This window comes from Dipodomys ordii, unplaced genomic scaffold (assembly GCF_000151885.1).
Source record: "Dipodomys ordii isolate 6190 unplaced genomic scaffold, Dord_2.0 Scaffold164, whole genome shotgun sequence".
Classification (NCBI taxonomy): domain Eukaryota; kingdom Metazoa; phylum Chordata; class Mammalia; order Rodentia; family Heteromyidae; genus Dipodomys; species Dipodomys ordii.
Window position 1 is genome coordinate 2,907,290 of NW_012267380.1, and position 11,450 is coordinate 2,918,739.

Here is an 11,450-nt window from a genome sequence, read left to right on the forward strand (position 1 = left end):
CACAAAAGCAAGAAGAAAAAAGCCGGAAGTGGTGCTGTGGCTCAAGTGGTAGAGCACTAGCCTTGAGCTGAAGAGCTGAGGGACAGCGCTCAGGCCCAGCGTTCAGGCCCCATGACCGGACCCCAAAAAAAATTTAAAAAAAAAAAGAAAAAGTTCAGTGATAGTGCCCAAGTCCAGAATTCAAGCTCTATTTGTGCTGACAAATAGAAAAAAAAATATCAAAAAACAAAAAAAGTGTAATTTAAGACTAGCTAGGATTAGGAAAGATAAATACCAAGTTATAGTAAAAAATAAAGCAGGGCTGGGAAGGTGGCTCAGTGGTAGAGCGCTTGCCTTACATGCATGAGGCCCTGGGTTTGATTCCTTAGTACCATATAAGCAGAAAAAGCCAGAAGTGGTGCTGTGGCTAAGTGGTAGAGTGCTAGCCTTGAACTGAAGAGCTGAGGAACAGCACCCAGGCCCAGAGTTGAAGCCCTATAACCAACAACAACAACAAAAAAAGCAGTTACTGGGCTGGGAAGGTGACTCAGTGGTAGAGTGCTTGCCTTGCATGCCTGAGGCCCTGGGTTCAATTCCTGAGCACCACATAAGCAAAAAAGAAAAAAGCCGTGGCTCAAGTGGTAGAGCACTTGCCTTGAGCTGAAGAGCTGAGGGACAGTGCCCAGGCCCAGAGTTCAGGCCCCACGACCAGACACCACCACCACCACCCCAAAAAAAAAAAAAAACAAGTTACTAATTAAGGATTTTTTTACAAATCTCTTTTTTGTGCTTTGGGTTACATGGGATCTGGCCGTGAGTATAACAGCATGAGCAAGCCCTGCAGCCCATGGGGAGGATGGATCTTTATTTTTATCTAATGTTTACCACGAGCCTCTCTGCCTTGGACCCCAGGACCCCCCTCTGATGTTCAGTGAGGAGTACCAGAAGGGCCTGCTGCAGCAGTATCATTTGGTTCTGGACCAGAAACGCAAAGAGTACGTGGTTGGAGAGCTCATCTGGAATTTCGCTGATTTCATGACTAACCAGTGTAAGTGGCTGCTTGGCTCAGGAATAAACTATTTCTGAGCTTTTTCAGTTCTGGGCACTTGGAGTACTGGAAACAAAAGGAGCACTGGGTTAATCATTGTAGGCTATAGAGTATTTCCTGGGAAAAGTAAATTGTTTTTAGCAACAGGAAAGCCCTTTTGTGCTAGCCATTTTTTGGTTAAAAAACATTTGGAGGGCTGGGAATGTGGCTTAGTGGTAGAGTGCTTGCCTAGCATGCATGAAGCCCCAAGTTCCATTCCTCAGTACCACACAAGCAGAAAATGTCAGAAGTAGTGCTGCGGCTCAAGTGATAGAGTCTTAGTCTTGAGCAAAAGGAGCTCAAGAATAGTGCTCAGGCCCTGAGTTCAAGCCCCAGAACTGGCAAAAAAAAAAACAAAAAGAAAAAAGCAATTGGAACTTGTTGCTGGTACCTCATGCCTGTAAACCTAGCTACTCAAGAGGCTGAGATTTTAGGTTTGTGGTTCAAAGCCAGCCAGTGCAGGAAAGTCCATGACACTTTTGTTGTTGTTGGTTGTGAGTATTGAACTCTGGGCCTGAGCGCTGTCTCTGAGCTCTTTAGTTCAAGGTGAACACTCTATCATTTGAGCCACAGTGTCACTTCTGGTTTTCTGGTGGTTAATTGGAGAGAAGAATCTCATAGACTTTCCTGCCCAGGCTGGCTTTGAACTGTGATCCTCAGATCTCAGCCTCCTGAGTAGCTAGGAGTACAGGCGTGAGCCACTGGTACCTGGCTCCATGAGACTTATCTCCAATAATTACCTAAAAGTCAGAAGTGGAGCTGTGTTCAAGTGGTATAGCATTGAGCAAAAAATCTCAGGGACTGCACCAAAGTCATCCCAGGCAGAAAATCTTATCTCTGGTTAAACAGCAAAAAGCTGGAAGTAGAGATGTGGCCCGAGTGGTAGAGCACCAGTTTCCAAGGAAAAAGCCAAATGACAGTGTGAGACCCTGAGTTCAAGCCCCAGTACCCGCACAGACAAAAAAAGGCAGTTGGAGCTGGGTATTGTTGGGCATGCCTGTAATCCCAGCTGTTCAGGAGGTGGAGGTAGAAGATCACAAATTCAAAATTAACCTAGGCAAAACCAAAACTTGGGAGGTATAGTTCAAGAGGTAGAGCACTTGCCCAATAAGGCCCCTATTTAACCAGTGAACCAAACAAATCCAGAAAATCTTTTTGGTCTTTGAGGCAGGGTCTCAGCATGCAGCCTAGGCTAATCTAGAACTCCTCATGTATCCCAGCATGGGATATCCCAGCGTGGGATACATGACTCTCAATGCTGCTTCTGCTTTCTGAGCGTCCAGCCTTCCATGCCAGGGAAGCGGTGAGCTGGCTTTGATGTTGCACAACAGCCAGGGAAACCTGGTTTTGTCACACAGCCATTATCTCAGAGAAGGGCCCTCGGCTTGGGAAGAGGGAGGCAATTACTGACTTATAAGCAGCCGGTAAGTTTTGAAGCCCTCAGGGGGTGAGAGTGTTGAAAAGGCTTCTGAGGACGCAGAAGTGGTGAAGCTGGGCCACCTCATCCATGCGCCCATGTGTTTCCCGCTCTTCGCAGACAGCCTGGGGAAAGGACGGGAGCGGTGGAGATGGTGCTGCCTTCTTTGGGGACAGACGCTAACTAGAGAATAGAAAGGAGGGAGATAACTGAGCAGACAAGGCAGGCTGAGAAGAGCTGGGGAGTGGGCAGGGACACTGTGCTGTTCATGGCGGCTGTGACCTTCGCTTTTTACCTCTCCACTCTAAGGCTTGGCTTTCATTTCTGTTTGGTGAAGTACCTGGCAGTGTTAGGTATTCACTTGCTGTTTTTTTTGGGAGGGGGGGTATAGCCCTGTTTTCTTTTTTTGTCGATTGTGGGGCCTGAACTCTGGGCTTGGGCGCTGTCCCTCAGCTCTTCAGCCCACGGCTAGTGCTCTACCATTTGAGCCACAGTGCCTAACTTCTGGCTTTTTCTGCTTATGTGGTGCTGAGGAATCAAACCCAGGGCCTCATGCATGCAAGACTAGCACTCTACCACTGAGCCACCTTCCCAGCCCAGTCCTGGAGTTTGAACTTTGGGCTAGATGCTGTCACTGAGCTCCTTTTGTTCAAGGCTAGTACTCTACCACTTGAGCCACAGTGCCACTTCCAGTTTTTCCTGAGTAGTTTACTGGAGATAAAAATCTCACAGACTTCCCTGCCTGGGATGGCTCTGAACCGCGATCCTCAGATCTCAGCCTCCTGAGTGGCTAGGGTTATTAGGTGTGAGCCACCAGTGCCCAGCTTTTTGTTTTTTGAAGCGGGGTTTTGCTATATTGCCAGGCCAACTCAAACTCAGGCTCAGACAATTCTGCCTCTTTCTCCAAGTAGCTGGGTCTACAGGCATGCACCACCATAGCTGTCCAAAAATTATTGAAGCTTGGTGTCAGTGAATCATACATGTAATCCTAGCTGAACTCAGGAGGTTGAGATTTGAGGGTCACTGTCCAAAGCCAGCTTGGACACAAAAGTCTGTGAGACTCTTATCTCCAATTAACCACCAGGAAAAAAAAAAAAAAAGTGGCGCTGTGGCTCAAAGTGGTAGAGCACTAGCCTTGAGCAGAAAAAGCTCAAGGACAGTGACTAGACCCTGAGTTCAAGTTCCATGACTATAAAAATAAAAATTATTGTTGAACCTTCTGGTAAGAAAGTCTTCTTGCCCTCTGGGCTGTGGTTTCTCAGCAGAGGGCAGAGAGAAATTCTGTGAAGAGTGCAGCTCTGATAGGCTGTTTGCCAGGTCTGCTGGCTTCCCAGCACTGGCTGGGCACACTGGCGAACTGCAGAGGGAGCCAAGTGGGAGGTCAGGTCTGAAGGGCATGAAGTCCTCCCGAGCCCACTCGGACACCTCTGACTGGCCGCACGCATGCGCTCACAGGAGCTCACAGGAGCTCACAGCAGCTTCTGGGCCAATGGGAGATAATGCTGTGTTGTTACAGTATGAATTGTGCTTATTATATTATAAATCTTTAAAGGAAAAAAAAAGAAACTATTTTGAATCCTTTTTGCTCCTAGGAGACTAGGAGTGAGTACTCTGACTGGGAGGTTTCCCTGCACACACCTTAAATCCTGAGAGAGCCCGAGTAGCTCCATTGTGCTTCCAGGCTTGCCCATAGAAGCCATCTAAAATGCTTTTGTCCTGTTTTTCAGCACCCACAAGAGCAATAGGAAACAGAAAGGGGATCTTCACTCGCCAGAGGCAGCCCAAAAGCGCAGCCTTCCTTTTGCGAGATAGATACTGGAAACTCGCCAATGAAACTGGGTCCCACCACTCAGTGCCGGAGTTACAGTCTTTTGGAACCAGACCGTTTACTTTTTAAAGCCAGAACTGCCTCTCTGCTGAGGACACCGCCCCCCACCCCCCACCCCTGAAGGGGAGGGGCAGCGTCCACGCCAAACCCAGCACTGCCTCTGAGACTGTTCTCCGATGTAGAAGCCCCCCGATCTGGACTTGTGATTCTAGAGGGACACAAGGCTTTTCTAGTGTGGCAATAAAGAGTTCGTATGCCCTCAGCGGAGTGCCTTGCCCTGCTGAAAAAGCTCATGAAATCCTTTTTTGCATGTCAGCTTCTTTTCAGGGCCTTGAGAAGCTGCTGCTCCCCACCCACCCCCAGCCTAGAGCTGCCCAAGTGTCTTTAAACTGGGCCAGCCCCCACCCAGTGAGAAGACTCAGAGCCTCTAAGTGCCATACAGCCAACGTTCCATACGCACGGAGAACTATAGAAACACTATTGCGATGCAAGGGTGGACACTAAAAAAGGTTTAGGCGTGGATGAGTGTCTGAACTGGGAGCTCAGGCCTCGGGTTGTCCTGAGGGGTCGTCCTGAGATGGCGGTTGTAAGTAGTCCTATCAGATGGATGAGGTGAGTGTAAATCTCTTTTGCTGTGTCACAGCTGATGTCACCAGCTGAAATGCACCCCTGTACCAGTGTCTCTGTCCTGTTCTTCCACAAGCTTCACTCAGGCAAACACAGCATCTTTACAATTTGAGTGTTCACCAGGCTGTGTGTAAAGCAACATGCTATGAATAAACTTTTTGGTAGCTAACTACATGGAAGACATGGGCCGACTTATGGACACAGAACTTGATTCATTTCTCTTGTCGTTTATTCCTATGTCTCAACACATGTCCCTTTCAGGGCCTGGTACTCTTACTCAGCTTAAAGATCTCACAGCTCTACTACTTGAGCCATGCTGGTGTTTTGCTGAATAGTTGAAGATGGGAGTTTTTAGTACTTTTCTCCCTGGGCTGGCTTCAGATTTTCTTTTTGTCAGTTGTGGGGCTTCAACTCTGGGCTTGGGCACTGTCCCTCAGCTCTTCAGTTCAAGGTGAGCACTCTACCACTTGAGCCACAGCACCACTTCCAGTTTTCTAGTGGTTTATTGGAGATAAGAGTTTCAGGGACTTTCCTGCCTGGGCTGGCTTTGAACCACAATCCTCAGATCTCAGCTTCCTGAATAGCTATGATTATAGGCGTGAGCCACCAGCACCCAGTTTTTTTTTTTTAATAATTTTTAAAATTGAGATTAAGTGATTTTAAGTGATTACATAAATTTCACAGTATTGTGAGATAGTGATACTTAAAGTCACAAACACATTTTAACCACGAGGCAAATTGTCATTATCAAGGTCTATAAAGTTTGTGAATTCTATGAGCTTTGACAATTATTTCTTCCACATCGGGTGATATGTACCTTTCTTTCTTTTTGCTTAGTGTAAGCTGTTTTCTCTTTCCCTCTCATTCCCTTAGCTTCAAATCTTGATCTTCCAGATTTCATGCTCCTGAGTAGCTAGAATTACAGACATGAGCTACAAGTACATTATTTCTTCAAACCATTTTTTACTATTTATTGGTTGTGGGGCCTGAACTCTAGGACTGGGCGCTGTCCCTCATCTCTTCAGCTCAAGGCTAGCGCTCTACCACTTGATCCACAGCACCTTCTGCTTATGTGGTATGGAGGAACTGAACCCAGGGCCTCATGCATGGGGGCAAGCTCTACCACTGAGCCACCTTCCCAGCCCCTCCTCAAACCATTTTTAAAAAAACAATGCATATGCCTGTAATCCTAGCTAATCAGGAGGCTGAGATCTGAGGATCCCGATTCAAAGTCAGCCCTGGCAGGAAAGACCATGAGACTCTTATCTCCAATAAACCACCAGAAAACAGGAAGTGATGTTGTAGCTCTTGTGGTAGAGTGCTCCCCTTAAGCTGAAGAGCATAGGGACAGCGCCCAGGCCTAGTGTTCAAGCCCCACAACCAACAACAAGAAAAAAAACAATGTAGTCAGCAAATAGAACTTCCAGTGGTTTTTTTTTTTTTGTTGGTCGTGGGGCTTGAACTCTTGGGCTTGAACTCTGGGCCTGGGCGCTGTCCCTCAGCTCTTCAGCTCAAGGCGAGCACTCTACCACTTGAGCTACTTCCGGTTTTCTGGTAATTTTATTGGAGATAGGAGTCTCACGGTCTTTCCTGCCCAGGCTGGTTTTGAACCGCGATCCTCAGATCTCAGCCTCCTGAGTAGCTAGTATTACAGGCATGAGCCACCAGCGCCCGGCATTGTGTTTTTTTTTTTGGGTCCGGCTGTGGGGCCTGAACTCTGGGCCTGGGCGCTGTCCCTCAGCTCTTCAGCTCAAGGCTAGCGCTCTACCACTTGAGCCACAGCGCTACTTCCAGCTTTTTATTTTTTGCTTATGTGGTGCTCAGGAATCAAACTCAGGGCCTTATGCATGAAAGGCAAGTGCTCTACCACTGAGCCACCTTCCCAGCCGTTTTTTTTAAAGCAAGCTTTCTGTTTTAGTTTAATGTCAAAAACTGCATAATGCTCTTGAGCAACAAAAACAAAATGAAATGTAGCAGACATTTGTAAGTTGGCTGCATCCTGGAAGTTCTGAAGTTCTTATGGGACACCATTGTTCTGTCCAGCGAGGCATGGCAAAGCTATTTCAAATGGCTTTGTCATCTTTGTTGCTGTTCCCTTTTGGAAGACCCTCCCTAGGAATGGAGCATGGCTGTGGAAAAACACCTATTTTTCTTTTTGTTTGCCAGTCTTGGGCCTTGAACTCAGGGCCTGGGCACTGTCCCTGAGCTGCTTTTTGCTCAAGGCTAGCGTTTTACCCCTTGAGCCTCAGTGCCACTTCTGCTTTTTGTGTCTGTGGTACTGAGCAATTGAACCCAGGGCTTCACGCATGCTAGGCAAGCACTCTACCACTGAGCCACAATCCCAGCCATGTCCTTAATTTTTTTTTTCTTGGTTGGTCATGGGGCTTGAACTTTGGGCTTGAGTGCTGTCCCTGCGCTCTTCAGCTCAAGGTGTCCTTAATTCTTGATACTCTTATCTGCCACAAACCAACAGGGAGTCTAGGAACTAGAACCCTTAAAACAACAACAAAAAACCCTATGCCAGGTGCCAGTAGCTCATGCCTGTAATCCTAGTTACTCAGGAGAATGAGATCTGAGTATGGTGGTTTGAAGCCAGTCAAGCAGGAGAGTGGACTCTTCAATTGACTATCAAGTCCAGGGATGGAGCTGTGGCTAAAGTGGCAGAACATTATCAGCCTTGAGAAAAAGAAGCCCCGGGACCAGCATACATACAAACTTCTCTGAAAGGCACATGATTTGTAAGAAAGGACAACTCAGAGATGAGGTTACAGCATTGACTCCATCTCCTGAAGCTTCCTATGAGAGCTTCTTTCTTAACTTTAACCCTTAGTGTAAGAAGGACAGCAGCAGACTTCCACAGGAAACGTCTACGTTTATTTTATAGCAAAAAAGTTATGTGCAACAAATAAACATTCTTACATATTTACAATGGTTTTTATTTACCAGTTAGCAAAATGGTATTCTAAATCTCTGATAAAGAAACTTTCTATCTCTATTAAAGGGGAAATCTTCCCAGTGAACTGGATTTTAAATGAATGTTTACTCAGGAGCTTAAATGCACTAGTAATAAATACTTTTGATGGAACATACTCTACAGATTGTACACCTAATATTTAGGCCATGCTCAATAGTGTTTTGTTTGTGTGTTGTTTTGTTTTTTAAAAGAGCATTTCAAGTTTTCTGGGCTAATTTGTTGAAAAAAGTGTAGCCAAGTAGCTTGGACTCCCACCCTGCTGCCCCTTTGTTTCATCGAAGGGGGGTTCTCACAAGCTAGGGGCTCCTCGGTGCGCCTGAAGCGTGGATGTGGAAATGCTTTGTGGATGCTGTGTGCTGGAGGGAAACACAGAGGACGGAGTGGAGGACTCCGTGTGCCCTCACAGGTCACCGAAACGGCGTAGTGGGACTTTGTTGGCATTTGTCTCACCTGATTTTTAAGATGAGATCGCCTGTCAGTATTCACTGGCATCTTAAAGTGGTGCCAATCTAACTTAGAAAGTAATTCCTGGAGATTTCTTTGTACTTTTGTAAAAGATAAGATTTTGAAAAACAAATGAGAAGCAAACAAAAGCCAACAAATAGTTTTTAATTTTATTGTAGTCTTGGTCCTATATCTTATCCAGTAAATCCAAAGATCCTTTGTACCAAATGAAAAATCTTCATCTCTTTGTATGAAAATAGTCAATGCTTTTTAACATTCTTTAAAAATAATGAATTTAGGAGAATCTATATATATATGTATATATATATATCAAGTAAAAGTAATTCCTGGCACACAGCTAATTAAACCTGAGTTATTCCAGAAGTTTACTCCCACTGACAGCAACTAGCTGCAAAAGACCTTATGGAACCCTCCAGACCACCGGACCCCCCGGTCACAGCTTCTCCTGTTCTTCCAATATTTATGACTTAAAAATAGGAGGCTTTGTTATAGACCACTTGAGAGCCACAAAGCATGGAGTTACTGTAGAAACCAACCACTTGTTTTCTAATCTGTCCTTGACCATGGGTGGCTAGTAATGCCTCAGTGTTTTAAGTATCCAGTTTAAAAGTCCTAACAGCCTTCAGATTTTACACGGGGAGTTCCCTGTCTCCTGGGTGGACAGAAGGTGCAGAATGGAGCCTAAATTCTCCCAGGGCAGAAAGTACCAAATAACGTGCAACAGGGTTTTCTGTTGTTCATTGAGAAATGAGCTTTTTAGCAAATCACCTGCTCACCTCTCAGTAAGAAAAGGGATCAAAGGAATGTGGCAAAAACTTTATACACAACCCAAAACGCTGGCTTCTCCAAGGCTAAGGAAAGCAAAGGAAAAACTTGAAGAGACAGTCTGGTGCAACACTTTCACAGTTTCTAAGAGTTGAAGACATTTATGAGAATACAACATCATGACAAGCTTTAACAATCCCCTGCTGATCCATACAAAATGTGGTGGAAAGGGTCTGAATTCGGAACACAGAACCTGATCAGCACAACTGCCATGCATACCACACAAGTCTTTTGCCATAGAGCCATTTCCACATGAGCTTACGAAGAACCAGCCACCAACGTGGTGGACCTGGGCCCACTGCTCAAACCCTAAAACACAGGCACTTGTTCCTCTGTCATCACCAGTCATTTAACCAATGCTTTCTATGGTTCTTTGACTATTTCAGAATACAGGAACCACACAGAAAAAAGACAGGACAGGCACTGCAATATTCACATTCATGGGGACAAGCCTTGAAGAAATCTGAATTAAGCTATCCTTTCTTTAAGCAACTGGTTAAAACCCACTAAAAGTTTATTATGATTCAGACTTTATATCTGCCGTCAGCCAGAAGACCTATGTTGCCAGTATGACCAGTGTTAACTGCTGAACCATTGTGGACTCCACATTTCAGCTTATGCTGCAAAGCCTGCCTGCCCTTTCCTTCAGAAAGAAAGCAATAAAGCTCTCAAAAGTTACCAATCTAATGGACTGTTTTTGTTGTTTTTAACATAATGATCTATCGAATTGAAAGCAAAACCATTGCCACCACTTCTCAGCCTAAGGAATGAACGGCCATACAGAACCTTTCTGCAAAATGCAAAGTTTCTACTTCATGGCAAGAAAGAAAAGACTTCTGCCCAAGTTCAATGCACAAAATATTTGGTTGAGGTTTAAGACAGAAGGCACTTTTAACATTGAGATGCTAACTGTGGAAGCGTACAGCCACGATTTCATGTTTGTTCAAATCACCTCCAAATGTCTTCTTACTATATTTATGTAGTTATTAGAAACTTATTACTGTATTTCACCTCCAGATACATCTACCTATAGTACCTTCACGGATATGCAAACGGAGTGCTCAAGTTTATAGGTCCAGTATCTGATTGTGAAAGTTACCAGCAATCCTTAAGTGCAAAACGAAATAGGGAAAACACTATAGAAAGAGCAAGTCCACTTGGGTGAGTGGGCTCACCCTTGTCATCTCACAGTCAGAACACTGTTTGGTTGACTGGCACCAATATTAAGGAAAAATATCTGAACTGAAAACTCAGCTATTATAAGAGGCTTTATATAGAAATGCCATATTGGTATTTCCAGTTTTTTTTGCCAAAGAAAGTCCCATTTTCTCACCACAAGTGTCTGGAAGGCCTTGGACTGAAGATCTGATCACATCTTGTGAGGTTATAATCGATCCAGTTCTATGACTACACAAACGTTGCCTGAACCTTCAAATTTAGTTTCTTCCTTTCTGAGCAGGGATATGAGAAAGGGACCAACCACGCTACCATTTCTGCAGTCAGAGCTGCACCCATGTTGTCAGGACTCGTCACAGATGCTTTGCAGGGCCTATAGCTTCCCCTGTGTCGTCCGTCAATGCTGGGCTGCTACACTTTAACTGAACTGTACAGTGAGTTCTGCAGGGATGGATCCAATATTTCTACCTTTATTTACAAATATCACATGAATGGACTCTAGTTCAATCTACATGTTTAAATCCATCGGCTAAAAACATAGTACACATTGTAAACATAGCAATATTTAATACAGTATCTATTCTAAAATATTTTCATGTCATGATCACATTTGTTATACCTGAAATAGAATTTATACACATTAAAGAATTACTAGCAATGGTTGCTCACCTTACAATTGAGGAAAGGGGTATAGGACTACATTTTATTATCTCAGAAACATCTTCAAAGTAAAGTTAAAGCTTGTCTTTGATTGGCTCGGTGTATCCTTTTTTGTATCCATATTTAAAATGAAGATTGACACAGAAAATAGCTAGGGCCCCTTCTAATTTACAGTATTTTAAAAAATCAGTTTGAGATTCTTAGGGAAAGTGTCTGTTGTGAATAATAATAATTAAAAAAAATGGCTGTAAAATAAACTTAATGGAAAGGGACTTCAGACTGTCAGTCGGTGAGAGTTCTCAGGCCATCAGTCCTGCTTGGGCTGCAGCTGCCGTTTCCAGGCCTCATTCAAGTAAACTAGTCGTTTGTAGTTGATGATAAGAAGGATGAAGTTCAGCACATATGTGGTGAC

At 44.6% G+C, this 11,450-nt stretch overlaps 2 protein-coding genes across 3 annotated transcripts in view; one reads left to right on the top strand and one right to left on the bottom strand.

The window, feature by feature from the left end:
• The window catches only part of Gusb (glucuronidase, beta), a 27,241-nt gene extending 22,076 nt beyond the window's left edge, over positions 1-5,165 (top strand). For both annotated transcript variants that reach the window (XM_013033212.1, XM_013033213.1), the window contains exons 11-12: positions 892-1,027; positions 4,211-5,165. In XM_013033212.1, the coding sequence (XP_012888666.1) occupies positions 892-1,027; positions 4,211-4,380 (306 nt within the window). In that variant the 3' untranslated portion in view covers positions 4,381-5,165. The remainder of the gene's footprint in view (positions 1-891; positions 1,028-4,210) is intronic.
• Positions 1-11,450, bottom strand: part of Vkorc1l1 (vitamin K epoxide reductase complex, subunit 1-like 1) — a 19,700-nt gene that overhangs the window by 2,741 nt on the left and 5,509 nt on the right.